The sequence below is a fragment of the Heptranchias perlo genome, chromosome 29 (assembly GCF_035084215.1).
Source record: "Heptranchias perlo isolate sHepPer1 chromosome 29, sHepPer1.hap1, whole genome shotgun sequence".
NCBI classification, from domain to species: Eukaryota; Metazoa; Chordata; class Chondrichthyes; order Hexanchiformes; family Hexanchidae; genus Heptranchias; species Heptranchias perlo.
In genome coordinates, this window is record NC_090353.1 from 16278007 (window position 1) to 16299541 (window position 21535).

General features: G+C 44.8%; 1 protein-coding gene across 1 annotated transcript in view; it reads right to left on the bottom strand.

The window, feature by feature from the left end:
- The window catches only part of grin3bb (glutamate receptor, ionotropic, N-methyl-D-aspartate 3Bb), a 44686-nt gene extending 23595 nt beyond the window's left edge, over positions 1-21091 (bottom strand). Inside the window, exons 1-2 of the mRNA XM_067968401.1 lie at positions 20663-21091; positions 1546-2144 (exon numbers count right to left, since the gene is read on the bottom strand). Of these exons, the coding sequence (XP_067824502.1) occupies positions 1546-2144; positions 20663-21091 (1028 nt within the window). The remainder of the gene's footprint in view (positions 1-1545; positions 2145-20662) is intronic.
- Positions 21092-21535: the final 444 nt, after the last annotated feature.

The window sequence follows — 21535 nt, forward strand, 5'->3', positions numbered from 1 at the left end:
TTCAATGATTCTAAATCAGGAAGTAGTGATTAGGTGGCACCAGATTGCAGGAAGATAGGAAGAGTGAAGGAGATGAGAAGTTCCACAGTTTTGGGGTCCTAGGAAAGGGCAAGTGAGAGTAGGAAAATGGTGTGATGAATCTTGATTTCAATACAGTGAGGATACGTGGAGGAGGAAGAGTGTGTAGGATGGGTGACAGCAGGAACAAAGGAAAACACGAACTTGCACAAGGTGGGCAACTTCCTTTGTTTATTTGTAGTGAAATGGTAAATGATTGCATAAAGGACAATTTTGCTATGAATAACAAAGGGTGAAAATCTTCCTCTTCTCACTTTGTGGCTGATGGCTCTTCACTGCTGCCAGCTGGTAAAATAGTTTGAACTGATGGATCTCCCACAACCATCAAACAGTTGCGGAGATGGGACAATTTGGGCTCGTGTCATTTTTTAATTCATTCTTGGGGTGTGGGCATCGCTGGCACAACCGGCAATTATTCCCCATCTCCAGTTGCCCTTGAGAAGGTGGTGGTGGGCCGCCTTCTTGAACCGCTGCAGTTGTTTGTTGACGTTGCTCCCAAAGTACCGTTAGGTAGGGAGTTCCAGAATTTTGACCCAGCGAAGATGAAGGAAGAGACGATATACGTCTAAGTCAGGTTGAACTTGGAGGTGACGGTCTTCCCATGCACCTTGCTGCCCTTGTCTTCCTATGTGGTGGAGCTCACGTCATTTATTCCCCATCCCTAGTTGCCTTTGAGAAGGTGATGGTGGGTTAGGGAGGTGCACCTCGATCTCCTGCCCCAGCTGCTGAATTCTCCACACCTGCTATCAGTGGCAGGGTGAGAAGATCTGTGTGTGGACCCTTGACAGCCACTATCTGCTGGGGAGCAGGATGTACTGGATTGCGCTGTTCCATGTCCTCCTCCAGTTTTGGCAAGGGGCTGGGGGGAGAATGGAGTACAGTAGGACAACCTGAGCTGTTTTGCACCTCACCATCCAGAGAAACAAGTTCAAAGGAGGATTGGATGAAGCTGGCTGGTAAGACTTACTGAAGTGAACAGTCTGTAGAGACCAGGTTAACACATGCAACTGAAGTTGGTGCAACCCGAGTTAATGATAGTTAAGGATGATGACCTGTGTCAATTCATTTTAGTCATGCTGGCAGACTCAGCAACTCCTACTAGTAGGTTCTCCCAACCAGCAACGACTGCTTAATGAAAAATATATCTCTTAAACCAACAGAAAGCTGCAAATAACCAAAGACATTTAAACATAATGAAAGTTTGGGCCCTAACCATTTGATTTTTATAAAGCTTATTAGTTGCTATCAGGACCAGAAGGTCTTGGGTTCAATTTGTGGCTGCTATTCTCTTGCCCCGCCCCCCCCAACCCCTCCCATGCTCAAATAGCCTGCGGACACTCAGTTTAGGCTACTGGTGGGCGGCCACTGCCTGTGGAACCCAAACTCCATCCTCAGGAGAAGGCCGGAGAAAACTGCGGAAAGAAAAAATTGAATTCATTGAAATATCATCATGAAAAAAAGTTTTACCTTGAAAGGTATTGACCTGAAGATAACGTCCCTTCTTTCTGTTTGTCATTACAGTTCGCCATGCTTTGGATAAGCGTTGTGTCTGGCCGAATAAACACTGCTGTTGATATGGCTCTAGCTATTAGCTCAACCGCATCCCTCACGTAACTGCCCAGAACTGGTTTGTTCACTTCACCATAGGCAAGTAGACCTAGAGGTAGGCCTGTGGTTTGCAGCTCCTCAACGTTGAGCGGGTGACCAATAACCCAGTGAAAGTCAGAGGAAGTCAAACCCAACCCAGCTGCTGTTTCAAAGACAAAGCCAGAGCATTTGGCATCACTGCTAAACATCAAGACAGAAGTGGACGAGCCCTTCAGATCATGCAAATTCTCCTGTAAAAAGCGGATGATGCCCGCATCATCCATGTCTGTTAAGTTGAGTAAAGCCCGCAGTTCAAAGTTGGAGTTGTTGCTCAGGTAGCTGAGGAACCTGGAGATATCCCAGCTGTGGCACAAAATCACACTGACATCATACCAGGCGTTTGTTTTAAGGACACTGATGAGTAAGTCCATCAAGGAGGTCATCGAGCTTTCCATGCTCATCTGCAGATGCAGTGGGTTCTGGAAAGTAAATTAGTTTCAGAATTAGGAGCTTGAGTTTGAAAACAAGAATATCCAAAATCAAGGATTAAAAAGGCTGTTTGAGCTCATGTCTCTAGGATTTACACCCAGCTCAACATCCAACTCACCCAGACCACGGTCCAAACTCACCCAGACCACGGTCCAAACTCACCCAGACCACGGTCCAAACTTACCCAGACCATGGTCAAACTCACCCAGACCACAGTCCAAACTCACCCAGACCACAGTCCAAACTCACCCAGACCACAGTCCAAACTCACCCAGACCACGGTCCAATTCACCTACACCACCGTCCAACTCATCCACACCACTGTCAAACTCACCCACACCACCGACCAAACTCACCCACACCACTGTCCAACTGACCCAGCCCAATGCCCTAACTGCATCTTGAATTACTTTAATGTCTCTGATTCCACTAGGTTACACCACTATATACCTGCATTTTTCTAAACCTTGGCTTTTGCCATCCTGAGTCTGAGCTCTATGGACAGAGTGAGCGTTCTGTATGGATTCTGTAGATGGGGTTTCTCAGTAGTTGGGTTAGGAGCTCCGTGTGTTAGACACTCAAGGAACCATTCCAAACGTTCATTGCCCTGTGAGTAACAATTTTTTTCTAAGTAATATTTAAAATGTACTTGTCACTCGTCTAAATTTATCTCCTGTGGTTCTACTGCTCTGACTAAAATTAAAGTAATTTTGTCTTATCTCAACACTGGGCATCAGATTTAGCGTTGGAGATTGGAATGAAAGTTGCCCAACTCAAGAGATGAATGCCACCAATCCCATGGGCAGTGCGCCTGCTGACAAGGCTAATAGCAACCTCCACCTTAATGCCCGCCATAGTTGAATATCCTGCCAATAATCAATGGCGAGGCTCACATAAGAACCATTTGAAGTACCAATGGTGGCTTCTTTGCAACTGTACCCAGCAAGAGTACCGGTGCCTTTGGGAGGAGGGGAGAAAATGGGGAGGAATTAAAACATCCACACAATCATTCAAATAGAGAACTGAAATCTTGGTTTTGTCTCCGTATTGATACATTTAAAATTCTTTGGGCAAAAAATGAATGATTTGTGATTCATTTTCCCCTTCCTCCCAATGCTTCCATCCTGATTAACTATGTTTGCAGGAACTGGGGCTAATTATTAGACAGATATTGATCCACGCTCACTGTGCTCAGCACAGATTTATTCTTGGCTTGTTGTACAGTGTTTTACAATAAGAAGCCTATTGTAGAAGCCTATGCTAACCTGCCATATTGCATTGGCATTAGAGGGATTATAGTTCAGCACCATAGAGACAGTGGACTGATGTCACTAGATTGGAACTATCTTCTTCCCCAATTTTCTCCTTTCTTCTCCTGAAGGTGCTGAATCCTTGAGGGGAGAGGGGAAGGAGGAAGACAAGGGTGAACTGACTGGAGGGATTTGAAACACATTGAGATGTTGTTTAGCCACTGCATCACCAGCAGGGGGCACCTGGAGCCTGCAGCAAAGTTGTACACGGTAAGGTATAAGTCAGGAAAAGCAGCAAAGGAAATAAATGGTCAATTAATCAGCTTTTGGTGGTGTTGGTTGAGGGAAGAATGTTGTCCAGGATACTTGCTCTTCCTCAAATTGTGCCATGGCATCTTTAACACCCACTTGAACCATGGACCTCACATCCTCTATGATCTGTAGTGCACCCTTTTCTGTCCAACATCCAGATAAGCAATAGTGAGGCCCAAGGATCATACAGTGAACTCTTACTCTGTATGCCAGTTACTGGAAGGGTTCATTTGTTATCATGTGATTCTCCTCTCTTTTATAATTGACTGAATATACACTCTTACCAGGTCAAAATTCAGGCTCTTAACCCAAAAGTATTATCCCCATCTGGAGTACCGCATTCAATCTGGCACCGCACTTCAGGAAGGATATACTTGGAAGGGGTGCATCGCAGGTTCACCAGAATGATACCAGGGGTTAAATTATGAGGGCAGGTTGCATAAGCTTGGCTTGTACATCATTGAGTATAGAAGATTGAGGGGTGATCTAATAGAGGAGTTTAAAAATGATTAATGGATTCGATAGGGTAGATACAAAGAATCTATTTCGTCTGGTGGGGGAAGTCAGCACGAGAGGACATAATCATAAAATTAGAGCCAGGCCATTCAAACAAAGGGTAGTAGAAATCTAGAACCTTCTCCCCCAAAAGACTTTGGAAGCTGGGTCAGTTAAAAATTTTAAGACTGGGATTGATAATTTATTTTATTTAGATAAGGGTATCAAGGGATATGCAGCAATGGAGTTGAGGTGATCCGTGATCTAACTGAATTGCGGAACAAGCTCGAGGGGCTGAATGGCCTACTCCTGGTCCTATGTTCGTAAGACAGGTTAATAAATAGTAAACGTTATAACACAGTGAATTTCTCCACTATTCTCAAAACATAAAGTAATAAAAATGCCACTCACTTTTAATATGCATTCTAAGACATAAAGTCACTTCCTACCCTGCGGTACAGGCTCTATTTGAAAATTAGTTCAGCTCTTCCGCAGGCTGGCACAACACTTAAACACAAAGCTCTGCAGGCTGCAGAACTGAAACTAACTCTTAACATACACCTGAAGTTCATTTTAATCCTGTAATTGGAGATCCCTAGCCACCGCTGTATGTCAAAGTGGAGTACAAGCAATCAATAGCCCTGTTCCCATCTCAAAGGTCTCAGACACAGCTGTCAATCAAAAACACTACCCAGGCGGGGCCTGATTTTAGATCTGTGCCTAGGTCACTTGGTGTCATCTCTTCAGTATTGTTTATAAACAGGAATATGATCCAAAGCCCTTTGAAGTTACACTGAAGCAAAAGGCTGCAATTCCCTTATCAATGATAAGTGGATAACTAACCATTAACAATGGAAAGGCCGTTTGTTCCCCCATTTAATCCACTTATGATAACTGAAACTAAACGTCTCTATCCTCAGCCTGCATTAACATATGAGAACACCTTTGCTTCAGAGATCACATTAATTGCCTTCATCTACCATAACTTACTATGTCTTTTTTCTGTATTGCAGGCCCCAATTCACAGAAAACCACAATTAACCCAGTGTGTACTGTTTCCAGCATTAAATTTGTACAAGTTAAAAATTCTACACGGACAAGGAGTACATTTTTGTCACTGCCGACCAATGTAACACAGTGTAATCACAGATACTGTGCCCCGTACATGGTGTAATCACAGACACAGTGACTGTGCCCCGTACATGGTGTAATCACAGACACAGTGACTGTGCCCCGTACACAGTGTAATCACAGACACAGTAACTGTGCCCCGTACATGGTGTAATCACAGACACAGTGACTGTGCCCTGTACACGGTGTAATCACAGACACAGTGACTGTGCCCCGTACATGGTGTAATCACAGACACAGTAACTGTGCCCCATACACAGTGTAATCACAGACACAGTGACTGTGCCCCGTACATGGTGTAATCACAGACACAGTGACTGTGCCCTGTACACAGTGTAATCACAGACACAGTAACTGTGCCCCATACACAGTGTAATCACAGACACAGTGACTGTGCCCCGTACATGGTGTAATCACAGACACAGTGACTGTGCCCTGTACACGGTGTAATCACAGACACAGTAACTGTGCCCCATACACAGTGTAATCACAGACACAGTAACTGTGCCCCATACACAGTGTAATCACAGACACAGTGACTGTGCCCCGTACATGGTGTAATCACAGACACAGTCCGGAAGATAACCATCCATTGCATAATCAGAGATGCAGGAAATGTAATAAGCTGGGGCATTTTGAAATGATTTGCCGCATCGTGCTGATTAAACCAGTGACCATTAACAATAAAACATATGATCAGGAGTCAATTTGCCTTGGGTTAGTTATATGTGACCAGACGTATCGTGGCAAGAATTCTACGGTTTATAACAGTGTGAATATTCCTCTTATGTCACAGTGCACACAGCACACGCCCGAGTTGAAAACATTGAAGGTTATCGTGCATATTCCAGGAGCACAATTTGACAACAAGGGACAATTTGTGATGCACACTAAGTACAAGGGAGAAGAATACATTCCAGGGAGAGTTATAGGTGATATACCATCCAGGAATCTGAGTCAAGTTACAATGGTGTGGAGATGCCGGTGATGGACTGGGGTTGACAATTGTAAACAATTTTACAACGCCAAGTTATAGTCCAGCAATTTTATTTTAAATTCACAAGCTTTCGGAGGCTTCCTCCTTCCTCAGGTAAATGTTGTTGGAAACGTTCACCTGAGGAAGGAGGAAGCCTCCGAAAGCTTGTGAATTTAAAATAAAATTGCTGGACTATAACTTGGTGTTGTAAAATTGTTTACAAGTTACAATGGATCAGACACCAAGAGTGAGGTACAATTTGTTCATTGACTCAAAAGAAGGGAGATGTGATGAGTATGTATTTCTCTTTAGGAAAATTAAAGACACGTCACTAAGGCTGGAACATTTATTGGTTGCTTAATAATTGTTAGACACTTCTGTAGTGTGCTGTAGAAGTAAAGTCAACTGCTGTTAATTTCTTCCAATAAGTAAACTCCGAGCCCCAACCTGAGCCCGATCCCGAGCCCCAGCCCCAGCCCCAGCCTGAGCCCAATCCCGCTTCCGAACCCCATCCTGAGCCTAAGCCCGATCCCGAGCCCCAGCCCCAGCCCGAGCCTGAGCTCGATCCCGAGCCCCAGCCCCAGCATGAGCCCCAGCCTGAGCCTAAGCCCGATCCCAAGCCCGAGCCCCAGCCCAAGCCTGAGCCTGATCCCAAGCCTCAGCCCCAGCCCCAGCCCCAGCCCGAGCCTGAGCTCGATCCCTATCCCAAGCCCCAGCCCGAGCCCCAGCCCGAGCTCAATCCCGAGCCCCAGCCCCAGCATGAGCCCCAGCCTGAGCCCGATCCCAAGTCCCAGCCCCAGCATGAGCCCCAGCATGAGCCCGAGCCCGAATCCCGGCCCTAACCCCATCCCAAGCCCCAGCCCAGACTAAGAACATAAGAACATAAGAAATAGGAGCAGGAGCAGGCCACACAGCCCCTCGAGCCTGCTCTGCCATTCAGTCAGATCATGGCTGATCTTCAACCTCAACTCCACTTTCCTGCCCAATCCCTATATTCCTTGATACCCCTAGAGTCCAAAAATATATCTGTCTCAGCCTTGAATATACTCAATGACTCAGCATCCACAGCCCTCTGGGATAGAGAATTCCAAAGGTTCACAACCCTCTGAGTGAAGAAATTCCTCCTCATCTCAGTCTTAAATGGCCAACCCCTTATCCTGCGACTATGCACCCTAGTTCTAGACTTCCCAGTCAGAGGAAACAACCTCTCAGCATCTACTCTGTCAAGCCCCCTCAGAATCTTATGTTTCAATGAGATCACCTCTTATTCTTCTAAACTCCAGAGATTATAGGCCCATTCTACTCAACCTCTCCTCATAGGACAACCCTCTCATCCCAGGAATTAATCTAGTGAACCTCTGTTGCACCGTCTCTAAGGCAAGTGTATCCTTCCTTAGATAAGGAGACCAAAACTGTACATAGTACTCCAGTTGTGGTCTCACCAAAGCCCTGTACAATTGTAGTAATACTTCCTTACTCTTGTACTCCAACTCCCTTGCAATAAAGGCCAACATGCCATTTGCCTTCTTAATTGCCTGCTGTACCTGCATGCTAACTTTTTGTGTTTCTTGTACCAGGGCATCCAAGACTCTCTGGACATCAACATTTAATGGTTTCTCACCATTTAAAAAATATTCTGTTTTTCTATGCTTTCTACCAAACCTCTAATTTCACAACATTATACTCCATCTGCCACCTTCTTGCCCACTCACTTAACCTGTTTATATTCCTTTGCAGACTCGTTGTGTCCTCCTCACTGCTTACTTTCCCACCTAGCTTTGTTTGTCAGCAAACTTGAATACATTACACTTGGTCCCTTCATCCAAGTTATTAATATAGATTGTAAATAGCTGAGGCCCAAGCACTGATCCTTGCGGCACCCCACTAGTTACAGCCTGCCAACCTGAAAATGACCCGTTTATCCCTACTCTCTGATTTCTATCCGTTAACCAATCCTCTATCCATGCTAATATGTTACCCCCCCAACCCCATGAGCCTGTATCTTGAGTAACAACCTTTTATGTGGCACCTTATCGAGTGGCTTTTGAAAATCCAAATATACTACATCCACTGGTTCCCCTTTATCTACGCTGCTAGTTACATCCTCAAAAAACTCTAATAAATTTGTCAAACATGATTTCCCTTTCATAAAACCATGGTGACTCTGCCTAATCATATTATGATGTTCTAAGTGCCCTGTTACCACTTCCCTAACAATGGATTCCAGCATTTTCCCGAAGACTGATGTCAGGCTAACTGGCCTGTAATTCCCTGTTATCTCTCTCCCTCCTTTCTTGAATAGCGGGTTTACATTTGCTGCCTTCCAATCCACTGGAACCATTCTGGAATCCAGGGAATTTTGGAAGATCATAACCAATGCATCCACTCTCTCTGCAGCCACCTCTTTTAGAACCCTCTGATATAGGCCATCAGGTCCAGGGGATTTATCAGCTTTTAGTCCCATTAGTTTCTCAAGTACTTTTTCTCTATTGATAATAATTACTTTAAGTTCCTCACTCTCATTAGCCCCTTGGTTCCCCACTATTTCTGGTATCCTTTTTGTGTCTTCTACTGTGAAGACAGATACAAAATATTTGTTCAACGCATCTGCCATTTCCTTATTCCCCATTATAATTTCTCCTGTCTCAGCCTCTAGGGGACCAACATTTACTTTTGCTAATCTCTTCCTTTTTACATACTTGTCAAAGCTCTTACAATCTGTTTTTATATTTCTTGCTAGTTTACTTTCATTTTCTATTTTTTCCCTTTCTATCAATTTTTTGGTCGTCCTTTGCTGGTTTGTAAAACTCTCCCAATCCTCAGGCTTACTACTCTTCTTGGCAGCATTATAAGCCTCTTCTTTTAATCTAATACTATCCTTAACTTCTTTAGTTAGCCACGGATGGATCACTTTTCCCGTGGAGTTTTTATTTCTCAATGGAATGTATATTTGTTGAGAATATTGAAATATTTCTTTAAATGTTTGCCATTACTTTTCAACCAACATACCCTTTAATTTAATTTCCCAATCTACCTTAGCCAACTCGCCCCTCATACCTATGTAATTGGCTTTATTTAAGTTTAGGACTCTAGTTTTGGACTTAAGTACATCACTCTCAAACTCAATGTGAAATTCTATCATATTATGATCACTCTTCCCCAGATGATCCTTTACTGTGAGATTACTAATTAACCCTGTCCCATTACACAGTACAAAGCCTGAGCCTGAGCCCAAGCCTGAGCCTAAGCCCGATCCCGATCCTGAGCCCCAGCCTGAGACCCAGCCTGAGCCATAGCCCAAGCCTGATCCCGATCCCGATCCCCTAGCCTGAGCCTGAGCCGGCCCCAGTCACTCCCATCTGTTATGGCCAAGTTAACTGAAATATCCTAGCTGACACCCTACTTTTAAAATCAGCACTGCAGTAGCACATGTAAAATGATTACAATTAATAATATCCATCTAACACAATAAATTTTAAGCTACATTCAGAATGACTTTTAGATAAAAGAAAGTTACATTTACAAAACTATTTAAATTACATCCTTATCCTTATTTGATTTTCCCTCCTCTCCTGAAGGCACAGAATCTCGCTGGGGTATTAGGTGCACAGGTGCCCTCAAGCACCTCTTCCAAATGCCCATTTTTCATGTGTGAGCCTGGCATGCTATTCAACTGTGGACAGCATCACAGCTGAGCCCGGTCCTGTCCTTACCCGACATCTTCACACAGGTGCACTTTCCAGCAGGCTCACTAAATAGCAAATCAGGAGTCCAGGCTCCTTACGCCCTCCCTAACCCAGGAAGAATCGGCACCTTCAGGGCAGGAGAAGAGAAAGTTTTAAAAAGCCAGTTTAGTACCTTCATTTATACACTCCCCCCTCTCTCTCCGCCACTACACTAAGTATTTACAGTTAAACCCGGAGAACAGCAGCTTCAATTATGATACATGAGGTCACAAAGGACACAATAGAAATGATAAAATGGACAAGCCCAAGGCAAAGAATGAGGAAAACAGCTTTACAAAACAGACGGAATTCAGTGAAAACATTTCACTGCCTCCTGTATTATACAGTGACAGGCACTCAGCATCCAATCTCAGAAAAGACTGAATTTTAAATGACCACTGAGCACATTACTAAATAGTTGACCTAGACTCACTTCAGAAGCTAAGTGAGTTGAGACGAGCTGACACCATTGTCTTATCCAGATCTTCTCAGCACTGGGCTGTCACTGCACCAATTCCCAAGTGGATGTATATCATTTTATTCAGTGCGCTAATGACAGGTTAGTAATGGAGAGGCTGTCTGCTATTCCGGGGGATCTCTCCATGTGTTGTTGTTAAAGTGATTTAATATGGCAAACAGGCATGAAGAGGAAATAAAAACAAGCCAACTGTTAACCCAAATCAATAAAAGAGAAGGATTAAAGAAAGGTTGTGTATTTGGGCTGCACACACTGTAGTCGCAACCATCAGGAATCAAACTCTAATCCTGCAAAACAGCACTCCACAGGAAACAAGAAAAGCAGAACCAATGCGCCAGTGAAAAATGAATTGTTACTTGATTGACACCAACTAACTAATTTTTAACTCCAGTTTTCTCCCCTCGCTTTCTGGTGGTGCTGATTCGCGCTGGGGTACAGGTTCAACGGGCAGCAGGTGCCCTCCTAAAGTGTTTCTTTTTCATGTGTCGGCCTAGACTGTGAGCAATAGTCAGATATTCCACCATGGAGGGCATCACACCCAAGTCCGGTCCTGCCCTCAGCCAACATCCACACACACACACACACACACTCATTTCCAAGAGGAATCACTTGGTAGTGATCAGGAGTGGAAACCCTGGTCAATTTTTTCCCAGTTGTGATCTGCTAACTCACCCCAGCCAAGAGATTGAAGTTAAGATGCTCTATAGCCTGCGTGGTGCATTTATCATTGAGCCATCAGTGGAGTCCTCCTAACTGATTACTTCTAATTTAGATTTATAAACTTTTTTAAACTGCCAGAGCAGACCGTTCAATTTACCAGGTCCAGATGGAATTCATATTTGGGCTTGGATCCAAGTGTTTTGATTCAGTTTCTTCTTGCTCCAATAGCCTCTGTAACTGCTCTGAGTAATTCCACCAATGATGCAATCACTGTTTCAGCAAAACTTTTAAATTTTGAAAAAAATCAATAGAAAAACAAATAGAAATATTTTTAGGATTAGCAGGCCCAACAAGTGATTTATTTTTGAAAGATCAATTCAACCTACCCACTAACCCACCTACACACCTACCCACCAACCCTGCTGCCAACCAACCCACCTACCCATCAAAATACCTGCCCATCAGCTTACCTACCTACCCACCAACCTTTCCACCAACCCACCTTCCCACTAACCCACCTAGCCAGCTACTCACCAATCCACCTACTCACCTACCCACCAGTCTATCTACCCAAATACCCATTCAGCTGGCCTACCTACTTATCCACCCACCCACCAACCTACCCATCCTCCTGTCCACCAACCTACACACCTACCAACCCACATACCAACCTCATCTAATCACCAGCCCACCTACCCAACAACCCATTACCTACTCCCAACACATTACCTACCCAACAACCTACACACCTAACCACCAGTCTACCTACCTACTAACTCCCTACCTACCCACCCACCTACTAAACCACCAACTCACTAGCCCACCTCCTACCCACCCACCCATCATATCCCCCAGCCACTTCTCCCTCTCTCTCTCTTGAAACAGATTTAATTGTCTCTTGAACCCATTTTTACTGTACATTTCAATAACATTTTTTAGCAATCTATTCTGCACTTCAGTTACACTAGTAATATCCCACTGCTCCATTACCCCCTATGTAAAACAATCAAAGCACGATCAGGGCAAAGATTGTTCTCTTTTACTAAATTGTTTTTTAAAAGATTAAGCAATTTTGAAAGAATTAACAAAATTAATTGTATTTTCATTAGATGTGAACTCGAACCCAAAGTCATTGTGATTTTTAAACTGTATGTAGTCTGTCCCACACCCGCCTGTAGTCTACTCCACACCCGCCTGTAGTCTGTGCCACACCCGCCCGTAGTCTGTCCCACACCCGCCCGTAGTCTGTCCCACACCCGCCCGTAGTCTGTGCCACACCTGCCCGTAGTCTGTGCCACACCCGCCCGTAGTCTGTCCCACACCAGCCTGTAGTCTGTCCCACACCTGCCTGTATTCCCTTTTTTGCGGCTCTTCTATTGGTTGGGCACCACCAGTGCTGCCTGGTCCTGTAGCTCAGGAAAACTTATCTAAGCAGTGTCTGTCTGTGAAGATTCTTTTCTACTGAGTCTTCCTTGGCTGCTTCCCTTAGCGAGAGCAATGTGTCGGGGAAGAGCAGTACTGACATGTCACTAGACCCATATAAAAGCAGCTTTTCTTTCTTCCTCCCTATTTTCATGTTCATCTTCCTCTCATATTTTCTCTCTTTGTCTGTATTCCTCTCACTTTCTCTTGTTGTTGTCTCAGTGGCCTGGATTTTAAACTTGGGGTTGTGATTAGAGCAGGGGGTTGGGTTGCGGACAGGGAACCCGGAAGTAAGGGTTTCCTGCAGGTCCTACTGAGTTTAACGGTAGGACCTGTTCTAAAAGTTTTTGATCGGTTTCCCGCCCGATAGCCAGCTCGATTGACAGACTGACTGCCTGTCAGGCGGGAAAGCAGCCGGGGAGTGAATGGAAGGTAAGTCGGAGTTTGGATGGGGGGTGGGGAGTGCGTCGGGGAGAGATTGGGATCTTTGGGGTTAGTTGGGGGGGGACGATCGCGGGGGGTGGGTGGAGTGGCGAAAGTCGAACATCGTTGGGGAGGTGAGCAGTCAGACATTGGCGGAGGGTCTCGGACATTGAGGGGGCTCTTGGACATTGGGGGACGTCTCGGACATGGGGGGGTCTCAAATATCGTGGGAGGTCTCGGACATCGGGGAGGGGGATAACTAACCATTAACAATGGAAAGGCCATTTGTTCCTCTATTTGAACTATCTCAAATAGCTGAAACTAAACGTCTCTATACTCGGCCCGCTTAAACACATGAGAATACCTTTGTTTCAGAGATCATATTAATTGCCTTCATCTACCATAACTTACTAAGTCTTTTTTCTGTATTGCAGACCCCAATTTATAGAAACTTACAATTAACCCAGTGTGCACTGTTTCCAGTACTAAATTTGTACAAGTTAAAAATTCTACACGGACAAGAAGTACATCTTTGTCACTGACGACCAACATAGTGTACTCACACTGGGGGTCTCGGACATCGGGGGGTCTCGGACAATGAGGGGGTCCTGGACATTGGGGGGGTCATGGACATTGGGGGGGTCGTGGACATTGGGGGGGGGGGTCTCAGACACGGGATGGGGTTCTCGGTCTCGGATGTTGGGGGAGGTCGGCTGATTGCGGGGGTCCGATCGCAGCAAGTGAGCTTGTTAGGCCTGGAAGAAACACTCCTGCTCCTCCTGGCCCACAGGCAGTGCAGTAAAGGCACTTACCTCATGATCCAGCCCTCCTTTTCACTGGCAAGATTCACGGGCCCTGGGAGACCTGCGCTGGAGGTGTTAAATTTAAAGGTCAGTAAAATTCAATTTTAAAGGACTTAATTAAACGTCAGAGAAGGACGTTAATTGCTGAGATAATAACCCACCCACCTACATTAATTAGGTCCCAACTGCAGCGAGTAGGTTACTCGCATGCATCCAAACGCGCCTCCGTTAAACACGGCTTTGGAGCCGGGTTGCGGTTGAGCTCGAAAAATCAATTATTTTCATTACCCACTCGTTCTTGGGGATTAAAATCAACATGACCTTCCTGTGACCTGGCTAGAGTCGTTATGAAATGGTTGTGAAGAAAACAGGCCTGACTTCCTTAGCTTTGTTTCATAGCTTAAAGTCTGAATACCCAGGCCCATCTTCTTTGCTGCCTCTGTACCCTCTCAATCAATGATATCCTTCCTATAATCTGGCCATCATAGGACTACATGATCTACCACAGTCTCCCCCATCCTTTGTCAATCTGCCCTGACAGGCCGTCTGTTCTGAAGTTAACAATTTCTTTTTTTGATTGTCCTTGCCATTTACAACTGTTATATTTAGAACAGTCACAAACACTAGTCAATTTAATCTCACAATTTATGATGAGTTGTGCTGCTCACAATGTGAGGAGCTCCTGGTGCCTGCTGTCCACGTAAAGTGGACTCAAACCCACACTTGCCAGTTGTCCACGACTATTCTTAAGGGTCTCTGGGGTTGAGATAACTCCAAGATGATCAGGTTAACAATGGAAATCAGAACCAATTTACTCTCTGTGGCCAACTCAGTTATCCAATATCTGAACCAGGCAGGTGCATAGTATCCAGAGTATTGTTGATGACTGACCAGCCAGTCTGGCTCATTAAAGGAACCATGAGCGGTCGGCCTGTCACTGGGGACTAGGAATCTTTAAATAGCTCTGGATTACCCTACAAGCCAATGTATTAATTGGTAGGGGGGTCCTGGCTACTCAAGCAAGGTGAAGCTTACCAGTGCTCTGTACTGGTAGGATAGATGGTGTTAGCTGGTTTTAGCTCCAGAAATGCCCCTGTGCACACTGAGGAATACCTAGATCTGAGCACTCTTGAATTAGGTTAGTGGATGTGTCCGTATGGGAAGAGAGTATACACTTCATATCAGGCAAACAGAAACTGCATCTGTGTGGATTTCTCAGTGTCTTGCTTTGGAGACTCTTAAACTCGGAGATGACATTTCCATATGTGTCAGTCACCCAGCTGACAAAAAAGACCTAATTACAATTTCTCACAAAACCCCCTTTCAGCTTGTTACTGTAGCCGAGGTACCACACATCTGGTGTAATATGCTACTTTGATATTAGAATTGAAAAGGAACATTGGGCAGTGAGAGAGGGAACTCCTGGAAAATGATATCCAATAACACCACTTTTAGAGACCTAAAAGCTAATTGAAAACTGGGATCTTTCTAGACAGAGAAAATCTGATAAATAGAATATTTTAGTGGTTTAATTTGTCTTATACAGCTTTACAAACTAATACTTGTTGAAAACCTCCTTCAGAAAAGTGAGTGAAATCAGTTCTGACTCACTTAAACTTTGTTTCCCTTCATGTCACACAGACTCAAAAGCAACACTTATGACACTCAATTTTTGTAATACATACAAAAATGACAGACAGGAAAAGACCTACTGGTCCATTCAGCCTGCCCCATATAGTTGTGATGTCTTGTCTGTATTGAGTCAGCTGTTCTCAGCTGGGCAGCCTATGGGCATTACAATTGGCCTCAGTGCGCATGGACTATGGATGGGAAAAGTCAGCCAGAGATCCAGTTCCCGATCACTATTCAGTGACCCCCACTGGAAAGTGGACATGTTGATGCTGGGTGAGGACAGGGTCAGTCTCAGCTGTTATGCTCTAATGATTGATTAGCCCTGCGCACACTGTCACTGTGTAGGTTCACTTGGATGAGGTAGCAGAAAGCTTTTGGCGACCAAGTCCCCATGGCCCAGCAAGCACGAATGCATTCAAAACAGGAATTGGGGGAGGGGGCGAAAGTGGAGCAGAGAAATGTATAGTTTACACGTTGTTTGGAGGTCCTGAGGTGTATTGATTTTCCTTTTGAGGCTCTGTAATTATGGTTAGTTCTTTGTTGTGAATGTGTAGTTGGTTCAAACTGAACAGTACTACAGAATATTATCAAACATAGATTCTGTTCCCAGAGTTGGAGGCAGATGACAAGGACAGTAATTCCCACAGACCTGACATCACATAGTCCTCTCCCAACTCAAAAACTATTCCACTGTAGGAATTGTTTTTTTAATATCAACGGATGTTGATTTTTGATGGATTAAAAGAAGTGACCAAGTTTATTTTCCCAATATTTTTTGCCTCCTCTCCTGAAGATGCTGACTCTTTGCTCAGGTAAAGGTTCCGTGGGCTCCAGGTACCCTCTGGTACCCCACCCAAGTGGCCATTCTTCATGTGTCAATGAGCTATTCAACCACAAAGGGCATCACAATGGATCCCAATCCTGGTCTCACTTGATGTGCATGCACACTTTCTAGCAGGACAGTATTCAGGAGTTGTCTTTTTCTAATCAAAGGTGTTTATTGTTAAGACATGCCAATCTGCAGTGAGAAAACAGTGAAGTGGTAAGTCTAAAACCTTAAAAATTAAAAAAAGATACAATAGGTTACATATAAGATAGAAAAAGAAATATAATAATGGGGAGAAGCAGAGACAGAATAAAGGAAATCAGGAAGACAAAGTGAGCAAATTTTTGATTTTTTAAATATTTAATTAAATTTGATTTTTAACATCTTTATTTAAATTGTGTAAAGTTGATATTACAAAACAAATTTAGTCCTAGTGTTTAACTACATTTATTACTGCAATATTAGTGTTTGTTTCTGTATCACAGTCAAAACTTAAAATCTGGTTAGCCCTGGTGATTTGCCCACAGTCTAAGCATTAATGCAAAAGTAACATTGGGATTTAATTTCCTAACTGATTCATGGGGTATTAGATGTTTAGATATTTTCCCCCTTCTAGTTTTCTGGCCCCCCTCTCCTTAATTCTGTGGGGGTAACAGTTCCACAGACACCGACAAAAGACTTATAACTGGGCCATTCTTCACGTTCAAGTTTAGACAGTGTGGTGGGCATCAAAGCCGAATCCAATTTTGTCCTCATCCAACAACCGAACACATGCACATCAGGCAGTCACTAAATATTGATTAGGAGTGTGAACCTTGGCTGATTTTCCTCTCCCTAGTTTAGTGAAAGTGGGGCCAGTTTTAGTGCACTAGCACCAGCTCAGCACAGATAAGCTAAACCCAACACAGATCGAGGGGGGAACCTGGGATCATCTTGCGTGGTTCATTTACCAGCTGGTTTGCGGTGGTGAAGTGTGAGCCACAATGAGTGTTATATTACACAGTTCAACATATGGCAGCCGGCTGTTGTTAGCCATAATCCAGAAGCTTCATAAGAGACAGCAAAATAACTGAGAACCTGACAAGAGTAGAGTGTGCTTAAATTACTGAGCCATGCTGGGCCACACAGAGTCCTTCAGAGCCATATAGAGTCTTTAAGAGCTAGAGTTAATCAGAGTTATGCAGAGTCATTCAGAATCATACCGAGCAGGTTTATTCATGATCTCAGCTGGGGTAGCAGTAGGGACATTACAGTTAGTCTCAATATTCTCGATTTGTGTACCTAATTGCTATTCAGTGACTCATGCTGGGAGGCCCATTTTGGGTAAGAGTAGGATCAGGCTCAGCTGTGGAGTCCTCCATGGATGGAATACCCAACCGACACTCATTGTCCAGGTTCACACATGAAGAATGGCCATTTTGGTGACACACTGGGGCTGTTGGTGCCTGTGGAGCCCTGTGAGAGTCAGGAGAGGATAAAATATTGAAAGAAAAAATAATTGACCAAAAAAAACACAGCTATTGTATTTCTTTAAGTCGCATTCTGTAAGAACCTAATGTACAGGACTCTAACAGGTTCGTGTGCTGGTTGGTGTGTTCATTGTCCATGGGCACAGAATGGTACGAGCCATCCATGCCACACTACATCTCACCAGAGCTGCAGTCAGTCAAAAACAAAATATTAAAAAATGACCACTGCCCGGAGTGATTACAGTACGAGCTGTTATAACCCTGCTCCATTCTGTACAGCTGCAATAATGACACCATCTGGCAGTGCCCCAGGACTGCACCAGGAACCATGCCAAAGTGCATCTTAGAAATTAGCGAGTGAAATGCTGAAGCACACATTTAAACTAAACACAAGTCATTCATCACTCATCCAAAGCCATGTTATTGCTGTAATATTTTATCACCAAAAATAATCCAGTTAGTTCCATTTTGTACCAATAAGCACAATTACTACCTATTTCATCAAACACGCTAGTGACACCTATTGACGATAAAACAGCAGCCTAGTGAAGATGATTCCATCCCTAAGCTGTTATCCAATCTCACTGAACTATGAAGGGTAAAATTAGCTGGGATTCCCACTTACAATAGTGCCCTCTGCTATAAAGTGTGCATTTTGAATGAGGAGAGGATCGGGCTCAGCTGTGATGCCCCCACAATCAAATAGGCTGCTGACACTCACTCCAGGAAAGGAGCAGAGAAGATTGGAGAATCATAACACCTCTCTAACCTAGTATTTTCTATGTTTCTCTCCTGAAGGTGCTGACTCCCACTGGGGTGTGGCTACCTTTTTTTTTCATGCTTGGGATGTGGGGCGTCACACGCAAGGCTGGGATTTATTGCCCACTCTTAGTTGCCCTTGAGAAGGTGGTGGTGAGCCTTCTTCTTGAACCGCTGCAGTCCGTGTGGTGAAGGTATGCCCACAAAGCTGATAGGTGGGGAATTCCAGGAATTTGACCCAGTGACACTGAAGGAACGGCGATATAAGTCCAAGTGAGGATGGTGTGGGACTAGGAGGAGATGGTGTTCCCATGCACCTGCTGCCCTTGTCCTTCTAGGTGGTGGAGGTCACAGGTTTGGGAGGTGCTGCTGAAGCCTTGGCGAGTTGCTGAGATGCATCCTGTAGATAGTACAATACCACAGTGCGCTGATGTTGTAGGGAGTAGATGCTTAAGTCAGTGGATGGAGTGCTGGTCAAGCAAACTGGTTTATCCTGGGTACTGTTGGGCCTCTTGAGTGTTGTTGGAGCTGTACCCTTCCAGGCAAATAAAGAATGTTCCATCACATTCCTGACTTGTGCCTTATAGGTGGTGGAGAGGCTTTGGGGAGTCAGGAGGCGAGCCATTCGGCGCAGAATACACAGGCTCTAACTTGCTCTAGTGGTCATGGCATTTATGAGGCTGGTCCGGTTGAGTTTCTGGTCAATGGTGACCCCCAGGATGTTGATGGTGGGGAGCTCGGCGATGGTAATGCCATCGAATGTCAAGGGGAAGTGTTATGCTCTCCTTTATTGGAGATGGACCAGGGGGCTGGCCATCCTCCGGTAGTTGCCCACATGGCTATTCTTCAGACAATGAGTGCTAGTAGGCTATTCCACCATGAGGGTATCACAGCCGAGCCTGATTCTGTCCTCAACCGAAGCCCAACCATATGCACCTTCGAGCAGCATGGTGATCAGGAGCAGGAACCCTGTCTGATCGTGCTGAGCTCAGGAGGGAACAGTGACACCAAATACAGTGTCCCCACTGTCACCCTGTCTGAGATCAAGTGACAGCACAGACTCTGGATTAAATTTAGCATCTTCTTCACTCAGAACCATACCAAGTGGTACATATACCCACTGAGCCAGGGGAAGAGTGCAGCAGCCTTCTAAAAAAATCTTTTGTCAGTGTTTTGTGCTGTAAAAATTGCAGCTGGGGAGTGTTAATGATAAATCTCACCCTGCATCTGGGTTTTGGTTAACTACAACAGAGCATTCATTTTAGAATGAAAATATCCCCATTCCGTTGGGGAACTCACTCTCTCTGGGGTGGGGGTAGGAGTTTACAGGTGATATACTGCACCGCTCCCTCACTATTAGGCGTTAATCTGAGTTTCAATCTGCTAACTGGGGAACATTAAAAATCCCAGGACAAAAACTGTAAGAAATCACCCCAGAAATAAACCACCCAGCTGCTGTCTGTGAACAGCCTCGCCGGGTTACTCTGGTTAATATTAATTAACACCATTTAATCGGATTAAATGGTGGAGTTATTTTAGTCCTTAAAAAGAATACTTTTACCATGAATCCATTACTGACGCTATACTGTGACAGCAGGTACAATATATTACGATTTTGTCCAATATAAAGCTGTCTGTGTGTTTTACTTATATTAAAATTAACGCAGACTTCTCGCTTCCCCCAAATTCTGTTGCCGATTCGAAGTTAATTTCAGAAATGACCAATTTAATCAGAGAGCTCGAACTGATTCACAGTAAAAGTATCGCCAGAATCCGTTCTTTTTATTTTAAGTTGCTCGTCTTTTAAGTGAAAAGTTGTCGGGAACGAAAGAGCTGCAGCTGGGAATCATTGTATTTGTCAGTTGAAATTCTACCGAGTCCGCAGGAAACCTCCAGATTAAACCCAGAGACAGCCCGAGAGTGCAACCCGATTGAAATCTGCTCCTTCCTGGAGCGGGGTCCGATTCTCAGGTACCTGTGCGGGAATTTAAAGCACTTTTAACCCTTTGGACACCCACACTTGCACCTTACAAACTAGCTTATTATAAGATTGAAGGTTTCAAACCAAATTGAGAGGAAAAAGGAAATCCTGAATTTAGAAACAGAGTGAGCCGCACTCTGAAGTTGGATAACTTTCGCCACCTTACCTCGGTTCTCAGCCCCTCTCCTTGCTCTATTATACTGATGAAAGGGATTTCCAGGAAAGATGATAAAAAATCCATCTGGACAAGTTGTTCTGCAGATTGTGGGAATGCCAGGACGGCGGCGACTCCCCGGACCACGATAGCCTGGCAGATGGATTGTAAAAGTGAGTGGGGGTCAGGGTGCCAGCTCCGGCTGCTAACCACCTCCAGGCTCAAGTTGTAGGGTAAAAGGTTTCTTCTGTGGGCAGAATCCACAGCTTCCACCACCGCCTGTTGGAGGGCAGCTTTCTGCGGGGTGGGCAGGACGGTTCCCAGGCGCACGGTGTGTCCGATCCTGTTGAGGATGTGGCAGGGCTGGGGGTGAGGGTGGCAGAGGCTGAGGAAGGTGTGCAGGACCCCGAGGAGAGCCCACCGTCTGTGCCTGGTCTCCATGCTGAGTCTCCGGGCGAGGCGGTGATGAGGATCCGAGGGCAGGACGCGGATGGAGTGGGGAAGCTCCAGCTCACACCCAGCCCATTGCTGCAGCTTGAGGCTGGCATTGGTTGTGAGGAGGGTGTCTGATCAATGGACACGGGACTGGAGAGACTTGAGATCAAAAACTGCAATTTTAGTGTTCAGGAGCTTTAAACTTATCCGGTCACTGGTGGTTTATGAAGGACAGGAATTAAAGAAAGAGGAAGAAGTAGATGGACAAGGAAAGCGAGGGTAAGAAAGAAAAAGGGAAGGAGAGATAGGAGAGAGGGAAAAGTGAGGAGAGCGGAGAAATAAAGGGAGAGAACGGGAGGGATAGAGGGAAGAGAAAGAGAAAAATAATTGGGAATCAAGAAAGATGAACTAAAGAATTAAAATTAAGGTAAAAATTGAAATAATTAGATA